At 36.0% G+C, this 22763-nt stretch overlaps 1 protein-coding gene across 1 annotated transcript in view; it reads right to left on the bottom strand.

Moving 5' to 3' along the window:
• The window catches only part of MSH4 (mutS homolog 4), a 116478-nt gene extending 95087 nt beyond the window's left edge, over nucleotides 1–21391 (bottom strand). The window contains exons 1-6 of the mRNA XM_044236441.1: nucleotides 21157–21391; nucleotides 16206–16388; nucleotides 10520–10680; nucleotides 8645–8755; nucleotides 5778–5893; nucleotides 4596–4769 (exon numbers count right to left, since the gene is read on the bottom strand). Coding sequence (XP_044092376.1) covers nucleotides 4596–4769; nucleotides 5778–5893; nucleotides 8645–8755; nucleotides 10520–10680; nucleotides 16206–16388; nucleotides 21157–21391 — 980 coding nt within the window. The remainder of the gene's footprint in view (nucleotides 1–4595; nucleotides 4770–5777; nucleotides 5894–8644; nucleotides 8756–10519; nucleotides 10681–16205; nucleotides 16389–21156) is intronic.
• Between the last annotated feature and the right edge of the window lie 1372 nt (nucleotides 21392–22763).

The following is a 22763-nucleotide window of genomic DNA, read 5'->3' as shown; positions in this document are numbered from 1 at the left end:
AGGGGCACCTGGGCGGCTCAGTGGGTTAAGCCTCTGCCTTCAGCTCAGGTCATGATCTCAGGGTCCAGGATCGAGCCCTGCATCAGGCTCTCTGCTCAGCAGGGAGCCTGCTTCCCTCTCTCTCTGCCTGCCTCTCTGCCTACTTGTGATTTCTCTATCAAATAAATAAATATTTTTTTTTAAAAAGAGGGGGGCAAGTAGAACAGTAATTTAAGCCCAGGAAGGCTTTTTGGATCTAGAACCAAAAAGAAGATCAAGGTTGGTAGGACTTTGCAAGTGAAAGGAAATGGAGGAAGATGAAGAAGCTGATAGAGGCCTGGACACAGAAGTTCTTGTAGGGCATGGTAGAGTCTGGACTCGTTTCTACATGTAATGGAGCCACTGGAAGATTTTCAGCTGCAGAGTTCCAACATCTGATTTCTAGTTTAAAAGGATCACAGTCTGCCCACTGGATCAAGAAAAGACTAAGTGTAGGAGGGTAAAAAGAAGGCAGAGAAACAAGTTAGGGGCTATTATAGTAGTCCAGGCTAAAATGATGGAGGTAATGGTTAGGGTTGTAGCCTTGGAAATGGTAAGATGTGATCCAGAACTGGTATGTATTCCAAAAGGTTGAGTCAAGGGGATTTACTAGTGGACTGAAATGGGTTGCGAGAGGGTAGAAAACAAGAATGACTCTTAACTTAGTCATCAGACTAGCAGATTTTTGGTATTTCAATTTTTTTTAAGTAAACTTTTAGGGCTCGAACTCACAGCCTTGAAACCAAGAGTCATATGCTCTACCAACTGAGCCAGCCAGGTACCCTGGTATATCAATTTTTTTTAAGATTTTATTTATTTATTTGAGAAAGAGAGAGAATGAGATAGAGAGAGAGCATGAGATGGAAGAGGGTCAGAGGGAGAAGTGGACTCCCAGCTGAGTAGGAAGCCCGATGTGGGGCTCGATCCCAGGACTCCAGGATCATGACCTGAGCTGAAGGCAGTTGCTTAACCAACTGAGTCATCCAGGAGCCCCTGGTATATCAATTTAAACAAATTTTTAGAGAACTACTCCAATCAAGCCCGGTCAGGGGTGGGGGTGGGGTCATCACAGGCATTTACTTTTTGAGAACTGGACATCTACAGGAACCAAGGAAGTGAGCAGCATACTCAAATCTGCCACTTGCTATAGAAATCAAAGGATGAAACTGCTCTGAACAGGTAGGTGACAAGTCTACGGAATGTTAAACTATTCAGATAGTTCAGCAGGTCGAATATCCATCTTTTAACCTGATATTCTTTGGTTCAAATCTGTGAAAAGACTTCTCAATTTTCACTTACAACAATAATATGAACTCTTAGAGGTCAAATATCCTATCATGTAATATATAGCAGGAACTCAAGCAATGTTTAATAATGATAATAATAAATAATGATGAACTATGAAATGAGGCAGTTATAAAACACTTTGTGGTAATTACCAGCCTTAGTTGCTGACTCTCTATCTTACTCTGTGTTACTATAACATAGAAAGTAAATGACAAGAAAAAAAAAAAAAGAAAGAAAGTAAATGACAAGAGTAATTTTTCCCAATAATATTATTTTAATTCTTTTTAAGTAGGAAGAAAAGAATATTATTCACTAAGCTGAAAAGGAATAAAGCCACAATTAACTATAAATTAAGGCTGTAATTTTAGACCATCCTTATTCAATGGAACTGCAAACAAACTGAGGCCACTATACTGATGCATAACTAAAAGCATTATATACAGTAATAATCTTACTAAAATAGTATCAACAGCACCTAGACAGATTTAAACTGCTCTTGATGATTAGAGTATAAGTGATTAACAAAATTAGACAGCTTTTGTTTCTAAGTTTGCAACAGCAAATAATGTCTGGCAATTCCACATAATGGAAAGTAAAGCCAAGATAAGAATAAACAAAGTAACAGAGATATTGAAACAACTATGGCTCTAAATCTGCACAGAGCACCTTAAGGTTTCAATTCTCTAAAATGTTTGTTATTTCCTTCAATATTCTTAATACTAAAAATCATAATCACTTTATCCCTTTCATTGATGTCTAATGTTATATTTAATTACCAGAAGCTGATTATTTACTCCAAGCTTACTTACTCTGAACTTGTACTTTATCAATAATACTAAATAGCTTTAGTTTCCTTGCACATATCATACTGTTATAATGAAAATCATGGGGTGCATGAGTAGCTCAGTGGGTTAAGCCTCTGCTTTTGGCTCAGCTCATGGTCTCAGGGTCCTGGGATCGAGCCCCATATGGGGGGGGGGCGGTCTCTGCTCAGCAGGGAGCCTGCTTCCCCCTCTCTGCCTGCCTCTGCCTACTTGTGATCTCTCTCTCTGTCAAATAAATAAACAAAATCTTGGGAAAAAAAAAAAAAAGAAAGAAAGAAAGAAAAGAAAAGAAAGTCATACCTTCAGGATGCCTGGGCGCATCAGTTGGTTAAGTGTCTGCCTTCTGTTCAGGTCATGAGCTCAGAATCCCTGGATGGAGCCCCATGTTGGGCTCCCCACTCAGTGAGGAGTGTGCTGCTCCCTCTGCCTCTCCCCTCACCCCCCAACCCCCAGGCTCCTGCTTGTGCTCTCTCTCTCTTTCTCACTCACTCTCCCTCTCTAGTGAATAAATAAAATCTTTTTTTTTTTTTTAAAGGAAAGAAAATAATGCTTTTAAGACTTTTCACCTTTTCTACTTCATCTGGATAACTTTTTATATTTCAAAACTTACCTCAGGTATTATCTCCTCTAGAAAGTCTTTCCTAATTACTTCCTTTTTACCCTTAACCCTCTCTCTGCTATGATCCCATCATTGTTATGCAAATTTTATCACCATACTTAGTACACGTTAATAATACTATCTTTGTGTTTCCTCCTCTAGACTAATTCCTCAAGGAGAAAAATCATAGCTCATTAATTCTTTGTCCCAAACTGACCCCTTATTAATGCATTTCTGCCTGACCATCACCATGTTGATTATTTTCTATTAACATGTTAATTCTACTTTAAGTAACCCACTATGAAATCTACAAACATTGTGTATGTGCATGCATGTGCGTGTGTGTGCATGCATGTGCGTGTGTGTGTGTGCGCGCGCGCGTGCACGCACACCTTTCCCTATCTCTTTATCTCTCATGCCCACCATCAATATTCCTGGTGCTCTAATTAAAGTTAATATGAAACCAATAAAACCAGCAATCTAGTCATACCATAGACCAAGTGATTCAACTATTTTTACCTTCTCAAATAATTACATAGCCCCTTAAATTTCCTGGAATTGATGCTTTTAAAGATACTTATTCTAATTTTGTGGTAATCTAGATACAATATCTTCTTTTTATTGTGGTAAAACACACATAACATAAATTTTACCTTTTTAATCATTTGAAGCACATAATTCAGTGTTGTTAGATATACCCACAATATTGTACAACCACTGCCACTGCCCATTTCCAGAACTTTTTTGTCATCCCAAGCAGAAATTCTGAATCCATCAAATGGTAACAACTCACTCCTTACTATTCCAAGTTCCTGATCATTTTTGTCTACTGTCTCTATGAATTTGCCTAGTCTAGATAGCTAAGTGGAATTAAAAAATATTTTTCCTTTTGTGTTTGGTTTATTTCACTTAGTACAATGTTTTCAAGGTTCATACATCTTGTGGCAGCTATCAGAATTTCACTCTTTTTTTTTTAAGATTTTATTTATTCATTTGAGAGAGAAAGCCCAAACAGGGGGAGCAACAGAGGGAGAAGAAGAAGCAGACTCCCTGCTGAGCAGGGAGCCCAACATGGGGCTCAATACCAGGACCCTGAAATCATGACCTGAGCTGAAGGCAGTCACTTAACAGACTGAGCCACCCAGGTGCCCCTGGAATTCCATTCATTTTTAAGGCTAAATGATATTCATTGTACATCATGTATATACCTGATTTTGTTTATCTAGTCATTCATTCATTGATGGACATTTGGTTTATTTCCACCTTTTGGCTACTATCAATAATGCTTCTATGAACACTTGTATGCAAGTAACTCTTTGAGTCTCTGCTTTCTTCTTAGTATATACACCTAGAAGTGGAATGATGTATCATATGGTAATTCTATGTTTAACTTCTTTGATGAGTCACCATTCTGTTTCCAAAAATGACTGTACCATTTTACATTCTCATGATAAATGTACCAGGGTTCAAATTTCTCCATATCTTTGCCAATAGTTATTTTCTACTTACTTGATAATAACCATCTTAATGAGTGTGAAGTAGTTAATTGTAGTTTTGATTTGCATTTCCATAATGACTGTGCTTATTGGCCATTTGTATATCTTCTTTGCAGAAAAGTCCATTCAATTCTTTGTCTATTTTGAAATGCACTGTTTGTTTTTCTTGTTTCATACAAATATCTTTTTAAAATTTGACTTTTGTGAAACATCTAAGCAGTTCAGCAACAATGACACAATAATTAAAGGTATGTTTATTCATTATTTATACATCAAACAATTTAAAGAAATGTAAAGTAACTATTCATAGAAAAATAGGACATAATAAAATATACTGATACATTTTTTAAGATAAAAATTGGATGATCTTACCTACTGTCTTGACTATTAATTAGTAATTCAAGGTTTTGGGCTGATGATGAATCTATCATGGCTGTCTGTTCACTACCCTGGAAACAAATCTTCAGTGATTTTGGTGCATAAACTGAATTTTGAATAAATTCAACATATTTTAATAAAGCTGCAACAGCTGCAAGGCAGTAATACCTGAAAGGTGACCAATGAAACATCACTATAAATCTTTAGAATAAATAAAAAGTATTCTATAAAAGAAAACATTTATTTCACCTCATTATTAGGAAAATTATAAATATTTGCATAGCATTGCTTAAATTCAAAGGGAAAAAGCACACTCGGTGCTCTTTACTTTTGAAACCTTTCTAAATAACCTCTAAACCATAAAAGTTCATAGAACAGACAATTTTCTGAAGTCTGACACTTAAGGACTCCAATAAATCACAGGATGGAAAACAATATTCAGTGGTAGTATGTGTCAATGTACCATTCTAAGAATTCAAATAATGTTGAAAAAGTCTGACAGAGTTAGGAGGTTCCTATGTATAGAAAAGTATGTTAGGATCTTGGTGAGCTTAGTCACTAGTACAACCTAACTCAAAGAAAGTATCTATTTAGTATGTTCTAAAAAATATCCTTTCTAGGGTGCCTGGGTGGCTCAGCCTGTTAAGCATCAGCCTTTGGCTCAGGTCATGATCTCAGGGTCCTGGCATGGAGCCCAGTGCAGGGCTCCCTGCTCAGTCAGGAGCCTGCTTCTCTTTCCCCATCTGCCCACTGCTGCCCCTGCTTATGCTCACTCTCTCTCTCTGTCAAATAAATAAATAAAATCTTAAAAAATATATCCTTTTTGAAAATATCATTCCCTGTCCTAGCTGAATCCCTTAGGAGCACATGTATGAAATAACAGGATACAGCTCTGGGCCTCACATTTCTAGGTTACCCTGGCTACTTGAGTAAAGTGAGCAGCAACCAAAACAGCAATAGATTATGACCAATTTGGAAAATTTCTATATAAATTAAGTTAGCAAAATATGCCTTGTATATAAATTTTAGTTAGCTGTTTTACTATTTCACTAATTACTGACTGTGTATAAACCAGGCACTTTTCTAGGGATACAGCAGAGAACAAAACAGACAAAAGACCTTGCCCTCATGGAACTCAATCTATAGATTTATTACTTTCCCTAAATGATAACTTACTTGGATTGAACCTCCATTAGGACAGTGCTGAATTCTGTTACGCATAACTGTTCAATGTACTCTAGTCCTTTTGTTTCATTGAAATATTTCCTTTGGATAGTAGTAAAATTAACATTCTGAAAAAAAGTTTTAATTCCAAAATAAATTTTAAGTTTCATGCAGTTGCCCAAAACTGCTTTCTTAAACACATGCAGGCAAGTACATATGTAGGTAGCTTTATATTGTATAAAGTTTCTTTTTTATTATTTATTATTTTCCAGTTAAATAGAATATTTGCTTAATGATTTAAGAAAAAGAGAATGATTATCTGTTTTGCTAAGTGAATTATGGCAGTCTATAGCTCTTATTAGACCATAGTCACATGATATTTAATTGGATGTGGTAGGTACAATAATAAAAAATAAACACAAGAGTCTCTGCCTTCTACTAATTTTATTCTACAGCTCCACCACCACCCAGCTTTTATATTTAGTGTTACATATTCCATCATAATTGAGATAGAGCAGATCTTTATAATGTATTAGCTGCAGAGGAAGAAAACATCAATTCTAGCTACCAAATCTATAAGATGCTATATACATGAGGTAAATTTATTTAGAAGAAAAGGAGATAATGGAACTTTTTTTAAAAAGTAGGGGGAATAAGCATGAAGTTGTAGAATAAAAGGTTTACCTACTCTGAATAAAAATAATACACAAGAAAAATAATACAGTAACAATGAATTATGAAAGAGCTATAAGACAACAGAAAACAACTCATGAGGAGGTAGAGAATTTGTTATGCACCAAGAGTGTATAAGTTATCTCAGTTAATCTTCACAATAATTCCAAGATATGTCTTGTTTTAACTACAATTTTCTTACAAGTAAAATTCTAAAAAGTCAAGTAGTTTTTCTAACATCATACATTTGATACATGCCAGAGTTGAGACTTGAATTTAGACTTCTCTGGCTACAAAGTCCTTCCATTTCATAGTGCTTCTCTTTTAATAAAGGTTTTTTTTTATTGTAAGTGTGGTAATAATGTTAATAATATTAGTTTTTTCCTTCTGCTTATAATACTTTTAACCCAAATACTTCTATGGCTCTGTCTCTTACTTCCTTTAGGACTTTGTCCAAATGTAACCTTAATCAATGAGGTCATCTCACTAATTACATTATATAAAATACCAATTCTCTAGGAGGTAGATTATTGTCCCTATTTTACTAATGAAAAATACTTAAATAACTTAACTTGCACAAGATCACTTAGAGTCAAGATCTGAAATAAGCAGTCTCAGTCTGACTCCTCTATTCTTAAGCACTATGCCATACTGCCCTACATCTCAAGTGTAGTGAATATATGCTATTTTTGCCTTTGAAGGGCTCATCTATTTTACACTCCATGTGGTTTTCGTAACTGTCGATTACAGAGCTGTGTCCCACAGAAAACAAATGACCAGGGATTAATCAATCATGGTGCTTCTACCCTGAGAAATAGTGATTGTCTAACATGTAGGAATATGTACAAAGCAGGGCCAATTGGGGTCCTTCCCTGGAATTTATATATGGAAACTGGAAGGAAGGATACATTTTTTCTCTGAATTGGGTAAGATATCATATCAATCTGTAGCCATCATAACTATCTTAAGCCTCACAGAAATAACCTACAATTAAAAAAAAAAAAAGAAGAAGTAGGTAGATGGTGGTGGGAATGAGTAAGGTAAGATTTATCCAACAATTTGGCTTCTCAGTTACGTAAGCTAATACATTTCTGGGTTTTTCATTTGTTTGCTTGCTTGCTTGCTTGCTTGCTTTTTTTTTTTTTTTAACTTAAGCTACTTTAAGTTGAATTACTGTCACAACCCAAGATTTAAAATGCTTAAGCAGAGCAAAATAACAAAAGTTGAAACAGTATACATAAATAAAGGTAATGAAAAGAAGTTTGAAGTAATGAATAAAAGAGGTAACAGATAAAGAGACCTGTATCATAGAAACAACAGATTGACAATAGGGGTCATTTTTAGCAATACATCAAAGACAGCTGAACTACACAGGATCTCTAAGAGCACAACAAGAAATCTTATATAATTGCAAATGCTGAATATATTAAGAACAATAAAGAACTCATTGGATTCTAAATCTCAGATTGATACCAAATGTGTTAAAGTTAAGGCTACCAACATAAAAAAGTATAGTATATTCTGAAAATAAGTTGCACTCCTCAGGTGGTTATTCCGACTGCCATGCTGCCTACTTAGTCTGGAACTATAGACCCCCTTGCCCAAAATATTCGCTAGAGGAAAGAAGCAAACTGCATGTTGGAAAAGCTCTCGCTTGCAGAGAGAGCATTCATTAGATCAAGTTCCAGAACACTTAACCTGCCACAGTCCCACATATGGAGGCTTAGAATAGTAGGTTAACTGTAAAGAATACATGCTACCAGGGGAAGCTAAGACAATTCTGTAATACAAATCAAATTCTCTTAAAAAAAAAAAAAAAAAGTACTTGCTGATAGTGCTATCTCCTAGAACAAAAATTTCAATTTCAACTAGTCTGGTAGCACAATACCTAGCTTCCACACAGCTATACCTAAGGAAATCTGTTTTTGCTAAGGGTCTGCCTCCTGTATACTCTGAGAAGCTTCCTTATTAGTGCTAACAGTTTCCCTTTTGTTTAAGGTAGATCAAGGGTGCCAAATCAAATAAGTGGAAGCCCTGTCATTTTTATTTTATGTACTAATTGTTCTTTAGCTTTAGATTTGTGTTTAGTGAGTACTTTAGTGTAAATATATAGTTGTTCAAATTATTGTTCTCCAGAAAGCTAATATAGAATGGATTTTAAATAAGGTAAGATTTGAATGTTACTACTGAGAATGAAAATCACTTACCTTGAAATTTTCTGTGATCAGAGTAAACAATTTAGTTGAATTCCCCACAACACAAGCAGTATTTGACATTATTATTTCCAAAGGTGATAAAATTTTGAGTTTAGTGATTACCTAAAATCATTTGAATAAATAATTTCTTCAATGTAAGCTTAGGATTCTCCAAAACCAAACAAGTAGCATATTTTTCTGAGAGATAAGTACTTAAAATTAACTCACAGATATACAAAATTACCACTGTTCTAATATATGTAAGTTAAAATATATTTCTAATAGTGATATATTAAACATATATTCTATATGTATATATAAATATATCTCACATATATATCTCATATAAATAAAATGTCATAAACATAGGCTATATTTTACCTCACAATAATTTGTAACAGCTCTAAGCTCAAAAATTAATTTGAACTTATCAGATATATATTCTTAAAATAAGATGTCTTAAAATAAATTCTTCTATTTGCTATTTTATCCATCTCCATAAAAAAAATAAACACATTCAAAAGTGTAACTATGGTGATTCAGTCAATATGAACACACTGATAAAGCTTAGAAGTTGAACAGTATAGAAACACAGATGAGAAACTCGTATTTTACAATTTTATTTTCACAATACAGGTGCATTTCTTGGAACTATCCCAGACACAGAAATTCTTTTTTTTTTTTTTTTAAAGATTTTATTTATTTATCCGAGAGAGAGAGAGAGAGAGAACACGAGTGAGGGAAAAGAGCAGAAGGAGAAAGAGAAGCAGACTCCCCACGGAGCAAGGAGCCCATGTGGGTCTCGATCCCAGGGTCATGAGCAGAAGGAGAAAGAGAAGCAGACTCCCCATGGAGCAAGGAGCCCATGTGGGTCTCAATCCCAGGGTCCCGCAATCATGACCTGAGGCCAAAGGCAGACGCTTAAACTGAGCCACCCAGCACCCCAAACACAGAAATTCTTAGTCAATCTGCCAAACATTTGTTTTTTAAAAAGCTTTTCCTATGTTTTTTTATTTTTATTTATTTTTTTTTTAAAGATTTTATTTATTTATTTGAGAGAGACAGTGAGAGAGAGCATGAGCGAGGAGAAGGTCAGAGAGCGAAGCAGACTCCCCATGGAGCTGGGAGCCTGATGTGGGACTCGATCCCGGGACTCCAGGATCACGCCCTGAGCCTAAGGTAGTCGTCCAACCAACTGCGCCAACCAGGCGTCCCTCCTATGTTTTTTTTAAATTGCATAAAAATGTGAAACACCCAGAGATAAAGTTACATGCAGTACTAGTATCATGTAGTTTGATAGCTATGTTAAAAAATTAATTATTAGGTAGGAAAAGGAAACCAATGTACTGAGAAACCATAAAGAAGAATTAGGAAAAGGAAAAAAAAAACAATAAAATGCTAAAAATAACATAGCATATACATATTTAATAATAGAAGTTGAAAGACTATACTTTCAGGGATCATTTCTATAGTTTGTTAATAATAGAAGTTGAGTCAAATAACTTTTTAGAATATAGAGATTAGAAGCAGATTACTTCTACCTGGTAAGTGACAGAAATTTTCATAACAGGACATTGGCCCAAATTAATGATAAGTGATAGGAAGTGAAGGGAAGAAGAGGCCAAATTATGACTGGCCTATAAGACCAGTTTCCCTGAACTCTGGAAAATAAAATTCAAATACTGTTCAGTGGAAACAACCCTTTGGCAAAATACATTCAAAAATTAAAATCAGATGTAAAACAATTTTAATTCAGAGTAGCCTACATTAGTGCAATTGTGAATAACTGTTATTCCATGAAAAAGTAAACTAATTAGGAAAGCAGGGACTTGAAAATCTACATAGTGCTCACTACGTCAACCATTTTTTAAGAGTATAAATACTTACCTTTGCATATGTTGTATTGTCTGCAAACTGAGATAATATAATTTGTGGGCTTTTTAAATCAATACTTGCCATTCCTATTTCACCTCTGGCAAGTCCTCTACCTTCTACAACAGCTGCAACAACTGATGGGGAGTTTGTTGAAACTGCAGATGACGATGGAGCTGTATAATATATATAATATATAATGTATAAATATTAATAACAGTGTGTTCTCATTCTTACTTTTTCTTATTACGTTCACTTAGCCAACATATAGTACATCATTTGTTTCTAACATAGTTTTCAACAATTCTTTAGTCACATATAACACCCAGTGCTCATAAGAAGGTGCCCTCCTTTATACCCATCACCCTGTACCCCATCCCCCTAACCCCCATCCCTTCTGTAACCCTCAGTTTGTTTCCCAGAGTCCAGGGTCTCTCATGGTTTGTCTCCCTCTCTGATTTCTTCCCATTCAGTTTCCTTCCATTCCTGTGGTCCTCCGCTATTGATCTCATTCTTTTTAATAAGATCTCAAGCATCAAGTTCAGGACATGGCTCTTAATATCCAAGGAAATAACCTTTTTTTCCTCATCAGGAAACAACTTCTCATATCCAGACCAAATAACAATGTTAATTCTCAAAGTATTCTGACAAAACTTAACTTCAAAATTAGAAGTAACTTATACATTGTCCTATTTTGCATTTCATTGGAATGGAGTTAAGAAGGAAAACTGAATTTGGAATGAGAAAACCTAGATTATTTATCCTACTCTAGGATCTAAAAGCTGTATGAATTTGAGCAAATTACTTCATAATAAATAATCAAAAATCACAAAATGTAATAACTGCCCTAACTCAAGAACTAGTAATGAAAGGATCAAAATGAGATTATATATATGAATGCATTTTATAAAGAATAAAATATTATAGGGATACTCGGGTGGCTCAGTGGGTTAAGCGTCTGCCTTTAGCTCAGGTCATGTTTCCAGGATTCTGGGATAGAATTCTGGCTCCCTGTTCTTCAGGGAACCTGTTTCTGCCTTTGCCTCTGTCTCTCATATTAAATAAATAAAATCTTGAAAAAAAAATATATTATGTAACTATAAATTCCAATTATATGTAACTATGTGTGTAATGCTGATACTTTATTCTATATTCTATATAATTATGTGTATTATATATTTATTATAATACTTTATTAAAGTGCTAAGAATGTTCTAATTCTTTATTTGAATTAACTCATTTAATTGTCACAATTCTATCAAATAGATATCATTATTTACTCCATTTACCTACAAGGACACTAAAGCACAGATGGAGCTAGTAAAGTCACAGGCAGCCTGACACCAGATCTGGTGCTCCTAACCTTTACATATTATTACTGATTTTGAGATCTATGCCTTACAAACAATGAATATTCAGGTAAATTGTTAAACCTTTATAAAGCTACCATTTATTCATCTTGAAAGTAGAAATACCAAACCTATTTCACAAAGTTATTGTAAGAATTAAATGCAGTAATGTAAAAGGGGTTTTTGGTAAAGTATATGAAATTATTTAAATATGAGGCATTATTCTTAGATGAAAAAAAGTCAGACAAAAATACCTAAAATTTTATTGTCAAAAAGCAAATTTATTTTTGATTCCCTTGTCAATCTTTCAATAGAACCCATTTCTTCTCTCTTCTACCCCCCGACCTAGATTCGTTTTTTTTTCCTACTCTTCTATTATAATGCCTACAAAATTAAACAATCATGTAATCTTAGTGAATAGTCAATTTAAGAGTTCATTTAAAAATATATTATGTCTAGATTTCCAAACCCTCTTTGCTAGGAAAGCCATCTGATTTATACATTATGATTGAGTTTATATTAGATATATGAGTTTATATTAGATCTAAGGCAGTTTAAATTCTGCAGTAAAATACGACCTTCCTATTTTTAATTGGAAAATAAATATCAAGTTCCAATAGAAATTTGGTAGACTCAGAAGTTATCTCCCTTAAACCTCTAAAAGAATGCTTATACTGTTATCTCTGATGCAATAATATAATGAGCACTCTAGTGCCTAATGCTTTTTGTGGGTCTATTATTTCGTTACTGTAGATTTTTAGAAGTCAATTATTAGAACAAAGGAAAACCATTTGTTAAGGATCGCATATGTATTACCAAACTTGTTTCAGAATTATACCAAATTTTTAAAAAATTTTATTTAAATAATCTCTACATCCAATGTGGGGCTCAAACCCACAACACTGAATATTAAGAGACATGCTCTACCAACTAAGCCAGACAAGTGTCCCTTTATCAATTCTTTTTTTTTCCCCCAATTTTTGGTTCCATCAGTAGTATATGAGAAAAATCAATTTTACTGTGTCTTTACCATTACTAACTTCTGAAATGTATTATATTATTATTACTAATTCATTTTTCCTTGTATTTATTATTATTATTGTGTTCAATGATTCATTAGTTGCATATAAAACCCAGTGCTCATCACAAATGCCCTCCTTAATACCCATCACCCAGTTACCCCATCCCCCAACTCCTCTCCCTTCTGTAACCTTGTTTGGTTCCCAGAATCCAGAGTCCCTCATGGTTTGTTTCCCTCTCTGATTTATTCCCAGTTTTCCCTCCCCTCCCCTATAGTCCTAATTTAATTTACTGACACTTAAATTTGTATTTTTGAAAATTGCTGTCAAAATTGAACAGATTTAACATATCCACTCATTTTCTATATTTTCTTTTGAGATGTTCATGTCTTTTTCTACAGTTTTTATTAAATCTACATGTTTTCCATATGTTTATGAAAATTTTGTAAATCAATGAAAGTGATTTATAGTTGCTACCAATCAATCTTGATCTGATAGCTTGAAGATTTCTGCTTTTGTATAGATAATCTTTTTACTTTATAATTTCTTCCTTTGCTTTTCTGTTATAAAACTCTTTCACTGAGATATTTGATATGCATTAGTATTTTATTCTAATTTTTTTAGCTGTTTCGTTCACTTTGATCTTTTGTTGAGCAGAACTTTGACCAGAACCTTTGGTTATCTACCATGTCTGGGATAAGGTAGTACTATACCAGAAGTACAGATTTAGACTCATTCATAAGCAGTTGGTAATCGTCTACCTGAATAGTCAGGGACTTGGAAGAAATGGGATTAGAAGGTAATAAGAAGAAAAGCTGGGGGGAAGTACGCAGATGGACCTCTTTGAATGGGCATAAACTTTGAAAAAATTTGTGTCTCATGTGAATGCCCACTAAGGGGCAACTATTATAGAGGGAACTCTTAATAATCAGGTAGACAAAATGATACACTCAATGGATGTCAACCAGCCTCTTTTCCCAGCCAACCCAGTGCTTCTTTAGTAAATCTATGAACAAAGCAGCCATGGTGGCAAGGATATGCATGGGCTCAACATCATGAACCTCCTCTTACCAAGGTTGACCTGGTCAACCACACTGTGAGTACCTAACCTACCAACAGCAGAGATCAACATTAGATTCCCCATCTAGCAACAGTTCCCAGGGGGTCAGTATATAGTAAATATTAAGAAGCCTGACAATACCAACCACTGGGGAGGATGCAGACCAACAAGAACTCTCATATGTTGCTAGTAATAGTGTACACTGGTAGAAGCACTTAGAAACAATTTGTTATTATCTTGTAAAATGAGCAAATGGCAAACCTGCAGCCTCTGCCATTTAGTAGGTTCAACTTCACTTTCTCCAAGGAGATCTATACCCCAGACTTGGAGATGAGTCCTGAAAAGAGCCTGCTTCCAAATATAATTTCTTGGGCCTCCCCTCAGTTCTAGAGTACTTTACAGAGTTTTCTTCTATCCTACAGTGAGTCTTCCATCATAGTTTAATAATTCTTTATATTAAATCACCCTTGTTTAAATCATTATATGGTTCTATCTTCAAATTAGATCCAGAGTGCTAGTCTCTGCTTTCATGGATTTTACAGCTCAGTGGAGAAAAAAGACAATTAAAATACCAATATCATTAGTAAAATGTGAAGTGAAATGGGAGCAGGTAGCAGAGAGATTCAACCTAGACTTATAGGATTACAGAAAGCTTTCTGAAAGGTATGACATTTAAGCTTAGACTTGAGAAATAAATAAGAATTGACTGTATGAAAAGGAGAAGAGAGTGTTCCTAAGCATAGGAAATACCAGGTACAAAGGCTGAAAGTCTGGAAGTCAAAAATTTCAGAGATATGTATCATATAAACACTAACCTAAAGAAATTCTATGTTAATAGCCAACAAAATAAACTTTAAAGCAAAAAGTATATTTAGAGATGAAGAGAGTCATTTCATACTACAACATACCAATGCTACATTTTTGGGCTCCTACTAAAATAGCTTCAAAATATGCAAAAAAAAAAAAAGAATAAAAGAACTACTAGAGAAACAGACAAGTCTACAATCATACTGGGAGTTTTTAATATAAGTACAAAAAAGTCTTCAGTGATACAGATATAAACAACACAATTAAAGAAACAGCCTAATAGGGTACCTGGTTGGCTCAGTGGGTAGAGCATGTGACTCTTAATCTCAGGGTCATGAGTTTAAGCCCCACAATGGGTGTAATTTATGAAAGAAAGAAAGAGAGAAAGAAATAGGAAGGAAGGAGGGAAGGGAAGGAAAGGAAGGGGAGGAGGGAAGAGAGAAAGAAAGAAACCTAATAGACATAAAAAAACACACACACAACTGTAAAAGATTTTTAAAAAGTGGAGACAGAACATTGACTAAAAATGTATAAAATTAAGAACTTCTGTTCATCCAAGAACATCATAAGAAAAGCAGGAAGACAAGTCACAAACCTAGAGAAGATATACACAATATATTTACTTATCAAAGGAATATATACTCTGAATATAGATTCAGAATGTATAAAGAATTTCTACAAACCCAGAAAAATAAACCTAAAGAAAAATAGACAATACACATGAACAGTCATTTCACACACACAAAAATGAAAGCTATAAAAGTACACAAAAGGTAATCAACCTCATTAATAACCAGGAAAATACAAATTCAGACTACAGTTAGTATCTTACAACTGCTAGACTGGTAAATATTAAGAAGTCTGACAATACCAACTGTTGGAGAGGATGCAGACCAACAAGAACTCTCATATGTTGCTAGTAATAGTGTACACGGGTAGAAGCACTTAGAAAAACAATTTGTTATTATCTTGTAAATGTATACATTCATATATCCTGTATCCAAGAAATTCCACTGCATGTACCTTAGAGAATACCTACACACAAAGAACTATTTCATCCATTTTCCCTTCAAGAGAAACTAGATTTAGATAAAAACTAAAATTTAAGTATTAAAAAAAATCCTGTACAATAGTAGTAATAGGATCAACTTCTAGATTTCAGTAAATATCATGTATAAAAAGGAGAGTTTTCTCTTTTTGGTTTTTTTTTTGTCAGAATAGTTAAAATAATGCAGACCTGCACTTGTTAACAAATGATGTCAGAAACATGTAGCATTAACTTAATTATCCTTCAATTATGGATATGGGTAGCATTATCCTTCAATTATGGACTAAATATTTTTCTTTCAGCCATCTATATCAGTTACAAATAACTTCAAATGAACTTAACTACCCTAATTTACAATTTACAAGTCTTAAAAGTTTTAAAGTCATCTCGATCAACATTCCGCTCATTTTTATTTTACCTGAATATCCCATTTGTGGTGTCCAATTTTTGTAACCTGATCTCTGGGGATTTCCAGCAGACAATGGAGTTTTCAGTATTTGAGGATAATTACTATCTCGTGTAGAAGATGAGCTTGTACCAAAATTAAAATTTGATGCAAATGTGTTTTCTGCATTAGATCTTTTATTCCTGAAGTGTGAACCTAAATTCAAAAATTTAATATCAGTTCTTAAATTTTCAGAATTATGCAATATTTTAATCAATATAATTTATATCATGTTTACTGCCTATAAAACTTTATCTGATGACTTCTAAAAATACAGTAAATTATGACAAATTTAATGGTACTATTGATAAATAATCTTGTACTAAAATATAAGGAAAAGGACTTACTAATATGCTTCTTCAAATGGAGACTACTCTTGATAGAATCATAAACTACCTTCTAAATCTTCAAATACATCATTTATGTTTACTGTATATAGCAATTACAAGACTTCTTTTCCTCATTTGATTTGACTTCATTGAAACTCCTTCCTTCCATACAAATAGTATAAAAAGAGTTTTAGACTAACTTGGATTCATTTCCCTGTCCAGGCACTTTCCTACTGATATATCACTTAACAGAATTGCCTTAAAATCAGAAGGAATATACATGAAGCAGCCTACCTTAATGTCCTGGCACATAAAAGTTCTTAAAATTACATATTGGGGGTCTTTTCTCCTATTCCCCTTCACTTCCATGACAACTCTGCTTCTTCTTTACCACTTGCTTTTAGGTTACTTTGCCAGATTCTTTTTCCTCTGTCTGCCTCTTAACTCTTGGCTTCCCAATGTTCCACACCTTTTTACCTTCTCTCACAAATTAGCATCACACATCTTCTCTGGGCATCTCATCTATTATATTGGTCTCTGGTAATATCTATTTCTGGTTATTTATACCCTTCAACCTTCATATAAAGCCCTAACTTCTCTTAAACTGTAAAGCACATTTTGGCAAACTTTTTAAATAAAGGGCCAGATGGTAAATATTTTAGGCTTTGTGGACCATACATTCTCCTGGTATTACTCAACTCAGACACTATATTGGGAAAGCAGCCATAGACAACAGTAAATGAATGAGCATGGCTATGTTTCAAAAAAACTTTACTTCCAGACACTAACATCTGAATTTCTCATAATTTTCACATCACAAAATATTTTTCTTTTACTCTTCAGCCCTTTAAAAATGCAAGACCCATTCTCAGGTCTATAAATGCATTGTTCAATACAGTAGCTACTGACTGCATGTGACTATTTAAATAAAAAATAACTAAAATTAAAAACTCTGCCTCACTAGCCACATTTTAAATGCTCAAAAGCCACATTTGGCTGTTGGCTACCATATTAACACAGATATAAAATATTTCTTCATCACAGAAAGTTCTATCAGTGCGGCTCTAGGTCCCTAAATTTAACTACCTTTTGGATATAAACTTTTAGAGATCTTTCCAGACTTTTAAATGTTCAAAAAATATACTCTATCTTCTCCTCAAAGCTTATTTATTACCAGTTGTGGCCAACTATAACATCTTGCACCTTGTCACTCAAGTCATAAACTAAGGAATCATTCTTAATTCCACTTTCATCAATTTTTTTAAAGATTTTATTTATTTTATTTGACAGATAGAGATCACAAGTAGGCAGAGAGGCAGGCAGAGAGAAAGGGAGGAGGAAGCAGGCTCCCTGCTGAGCAGAGAGCCCGATGCGGGGCTCGATCCCAGGACCCTGGGATCATGACCTGAGCTGAAGGCAGAGGCTTTAACCCACTGAGCCACCCAGGCGCCCCCACTTTTATCAATCTTAACATCCAATAAGTAAGTCTAGTAAAAAAAATTTTTAATACCACTAAAATTTCTCCCCATCTCTACTCTTATTGGCCCATTTTAAGCCTGTATCTTCTTCAGGCCTTGCTTCTAGTATTATGCCTCTTTAATCCATTCTTCACATATCACCAATGATCTTTCCAAAAAAGAAATTTCCTTTCTCACAATTCCTCACTGTCTCTCCATAACCACCATGGGATTAAATCAGACTCCTAAAATAGAGCTTCCCTATGACCCTGCCATTGCACTCCTGGGTATTTACCCCAAAGATACAGATGTCGTGAAAAGAAAGGCCATCTGTACCCCAATGTTTATAGCAGCAATGGCCACAGTCGCCAAACTATGGAAAGAACCAAGATGCCCTTCAACGGATGAATGGATAAGGAAGATGTGGTCCATATACACTATGGAGTATGATGCCTCCATCAGAAAGGATGAATACCCAACTTTTGTAGCAACATGGATGGGACTGGAAGAGATTATGCTGAGTGAAATAAGTCAAGCAGAGAGAGTCAATTATCATATGGTTTCACTTATTTGTGGAGCATAACAAATAGCATGGAGGACAATGGGCGTTAGAGAGGAGTAGGGAATTTGGGTAAATTGGAAGGGGAGGTGAACCATGAGAGACTATGGACTCTGAAAAACAGTCTGAGGGGTTTGAAGTGGCGGGGGGGTGGGAGGTTGGGGTACCAGGTGGTGGGTATTATAGAGGGCACGGCTTGCATGGAGCACTGGGTGTGGTGAAAAAATAATGAATACTGTTTTTCTGAAAATAAATAAATTGGAAAAAAAAATAAATAAAACCAGGCATTCCCTTAAAAAAAAAAAAATCAGACTCCTTTACACAGGTACCAGCAGAAACTGGATGACACATTCAAACTAGGATACTTTGAGAAATTTGATAAAGAAAGTATTTACAAAAGTGTGGACGCAGTGTGAGGATATCATCATAAAGAAGCACATAAAACTGTGTGCTCCACCACAGACTTAAAGGAACTAAGGAAGGGAGTGGTTACCAGGAACTAGAGACAGAAAGGGATGTTTCTTGTCCTCAGGTTACTTTTAGATTTTAAGCTCCCTCTGGAAACTTAGTCACTTGTCTTAGTTGCCCTCCAATTTCCTTGACCTCTATTTTGCTGTGTCTTCTTTATCTTCTCTCCTCTGGCCTCAAATATACTGGTGACTTTCAAATCTGAATCTCTCCTAAGTTTCTCTTCTTAATCCAAGATCCATATATTCAATTGCCTCGGAGTGATCATATGGATATCCTAAAGGCTATTCACATTTATAATGTCCATACAAAACTCATTTTCCTTCTAAAAATTGATTCTCCTACAAAACCCACTTTATCAGGAAGTAGTCCAGTCACCAATGCTAGAGTTTGATGCAATAATTCACACATAAAATAATGAGAGCCTATATAAGGGCACAGAAACAGAAAAAATTATTTAAAAGATAAAAGATAGGACTTATTAACTGGATGATGCGAGAAATTTGTTGAAGTCTTACAGGTTTAAGATTCATACAATCCAGAGATAGAGTTAAGAAACAGCTCACGGAACTGTAGAGAGATGAATTCAACTAATCATATAGTAAGTCTGAGGTGTGCATTGGTCTCTCCTCCTCGAAACTTCAGAAGACAGTTTGAAATAGGAATCTGGAGCATAGGGGAGAACCCAGTAGTGATAATCACATCCAAGAAGTGACCTAGAAAAAAACCCCAAAACTCTAAGGACAGACCATAATTTGGGAACTGATAACAGTAGGCAAAGCAGTTCTCTGAAAGGAGAAAAACAGGGATGAGTAGAATTAGGGAAACCAAATTAAGAGTTCAAGAGAAGACTGGTCAAGAACATTAAACACAGGTGAACTGAAAAGTGAGCACTGGATTTGGCATTTACCTTATTATTATTATGGCTAAAAGGTGTGTGAAAACAGTGATAGTTTTTCCGCAAAGGGGGAGTTGTCCAAATACAAAATAAAAGGGTTGAACTTGAATTGAAAGACATACACTGTTAAATACTTAAACATATTATTCAACTGAATTAGATGAAATGCTGGATTGAATCTATTTTCATTTCATCCTAGTTCAGAAGCCAAGAGGAACCACTCCTATCACCAAACTCCACAAATTCTGTCATTTGTCATATACTTTTGGGAGGGAGACAGATGGGTATTAAGTAAGGTTTTACTGCAGCCTTCCTCAGAACTGAGCCATTTACCTATCCCCACCTTGTAATAAAACCAATTTGTAGATGGGATCAGGAGGGAGACAAACCATAAGAGACAATCTCACAAAACAGACTGAGGGCTGGGCGCCTGGGTGGCTCAGTGGGTTAAGCCGCTGCCTTCGGCTCAGGTCATGATCTCGGGGTCCTGGGATCGAGTCCCGCATCGGGCTCTCTGCTCGGCAGGGAGCTTGCTTCCCTCTCTCTCTCTCTCTGCCTGCCTCTCCATCTACTTGTGATTTCTCTCTGTCAGATAAATAAATAAAATCTTTAAAAACAAAAAACAAAAAGAACAGACTGAGGGTTGCTGGGGGGGGGAGGGTTAGGGAGAGGGTGGCTGGGTTATGGACCTTAGGGAGAGTATGCGCTATGGTGAGTGCTGTGAAGTGTGTAAACCTGACGATTCACTGACCTGTACCCCTGGGGCAAATAATACATTATATGTTAATAAAAATAATTTTAGGGGCGCTTGGGTGGCTCAGTGGGTTAAGCCTCTGCCTTCATCCCAGGTCATGATTTCAGGGTCCTGTGATTGAGCCCAGTGTTGGGCTCTCTGCTCAGCGGGGAGCCTGTTTCCTCCTCTCTCTCTCTCCCTCTCTGCCTACTTGTGATCTGTTAAATAAATGAAATCTTTAAAAAATAATAATAATTTTTTAAAATACTTTATAAATGGAAAGAAAAAAAAAATTCACCAACTTGCGGAGCCCAGGCTTTCGCTCACTCAGACCCATCAAACTCCTAGAGCACCCCATTCCCATCCTCTCAACCACATCACAACTGAAACTTTTCTGAAGTAACACCCGCCACCGCGCTGGGAAACCTCGCGGAGCTGCCGCGCTCCAGCTACCCGTGAATCCATCCAACTACTCCTTGCCTAGTGCTGGCCCGGCGCCAGGCGGGTGGCGAGGGAGGCTTGTGCTGCTGCTCCGGTCGCCGGCGGCTGCTGACGTGCCAGAAGGGGTGGACGCAGAGGCCTGCACTGAAGGCCCGCTCTGAGGAGTCTCCTGGAGTCCGAAATTATAGCAAGGACCCTGAGACCGAGGTTCTCCCAAAGCGAGGGAAGCCGCAGGGACCGACGGTGAGACTGTTGAGACCTCAGACTTCCGCATTCTCACAAATCTTCCCAAGCAGAAGTCTGAGATGGCTGAGCGTCCCTTCACTGACCCGAAGTTAGAGAAGCGTCGCAGGAAAAGGCCTGAGCACGGCACGCAGACGCAGAGTCCCCGTGCGCAGGCGCAGCGAGCCCCAGCTTCCCACCCCCCACTCCATGCCTTGGGGCCCTACTCCTACCGGTGCCCAGTCCTTTCACCCACCATAGGATTTGGCTTTGAGCTTAGTCTGAAGTACCGCTCTCCTCAATCTGCTGGGATCAGCTGAACAGAACTTTTCAAAGCCTATCAACGACCATCAAATTTGGTACCCCGTTAGTCTCACGGCACTGTATTTTACTAAAGGTGTTTGCTATTGAACATCTCCCACACCCCCAAATACACTTAGTTTTTTAAAGTTTACAGACTGTCCATCACTAGACACCAAATGCCTATGATGGTGTGGACAAAAGTCAGTGTTCAGCCCACCTAACACTGCTCTTGTGGAGAAACGCAAAAAGGAGCCATTAACCTCCTGCAGTTTAAATATCCACAAGGATGTTGTCATTATCATAAGAGAATATTCACCCATTAAGCATATTATTCTATCTGCAATAACCTAAGAAGCAGGTCAATGGATGAGATCTCTCTTGGACAGCTCCCAGTTTCTCATACTGCAGGTACAAATTAGTAATAGACTATATAAACCCAAACTCTAGCTTTTCAACAAATTACCTCCATGAAATTAAGTTTTGTGCCTATTTTCTTGAATATAGAAATAGTACCAACTTCCCAAAGAAACTAGGATTGAGAAAATACTCTGGATACTGCTATTGGAATATATTCAAACATTACTACTGACCATAACTTAACAGACTTGTGGAATCACGATGTTGTACACCTGAAACTAATGGAACACTGTCAACTATACTTCGACAGTAAGAAAAACTGAATTCATGCAGTTGCTCAATTACCTCAGTAAGTCAGGTGTCTCACAGCACAGTTCACCCACATGCAATGACTGGAATCCTCAAAATTCCTTCAAATACTTACAGTGATACCATTTAAGATTATGTTCCATCCAATTCCAAACTTTCAGAAAAATAGTGGCAACAGCCTAAACTCTTCAGTAAACTGTCAAAATAATGGTAGACATTTCAAGAATCTCATGTAAGCATTTTCTCAAGATGTTACAATTGACATTGGTGAATGATGTCTAAGTGAACCACCACTACTCAATTTTTAGTAAACTCCACCCCCACTGTGGGGCTTGAACTGACCACCCCAAGATCGAGTGGCATGCTCTACCAACTGAGCAAGCCAAGAGCCCACTGATCATTCTTGAAACTACTAGAATTTGCCAACATGCTTGAGAAAATTTCAACTTCCATTT

This window comes from Neovison vison, chromosome 2, assembly GCF_020171115.1.
Source record: "Neovison vison isolate M4711 chromosome 2, ASM_NN_V1, whole genome shotgun sequence".
Classification (NCBI taxonomy): domain Eukaryota; kingdom Metazoa; phylum Chordata; class Mammalia; order Carnivora; family Mustelidae; genus Neogale; species Neogale vison.
The sequence above is the reverse complement of the archived record's forward strand: the minus strand, read 5'-3'. Positions and strand labels throughout refer to the sequence as shown.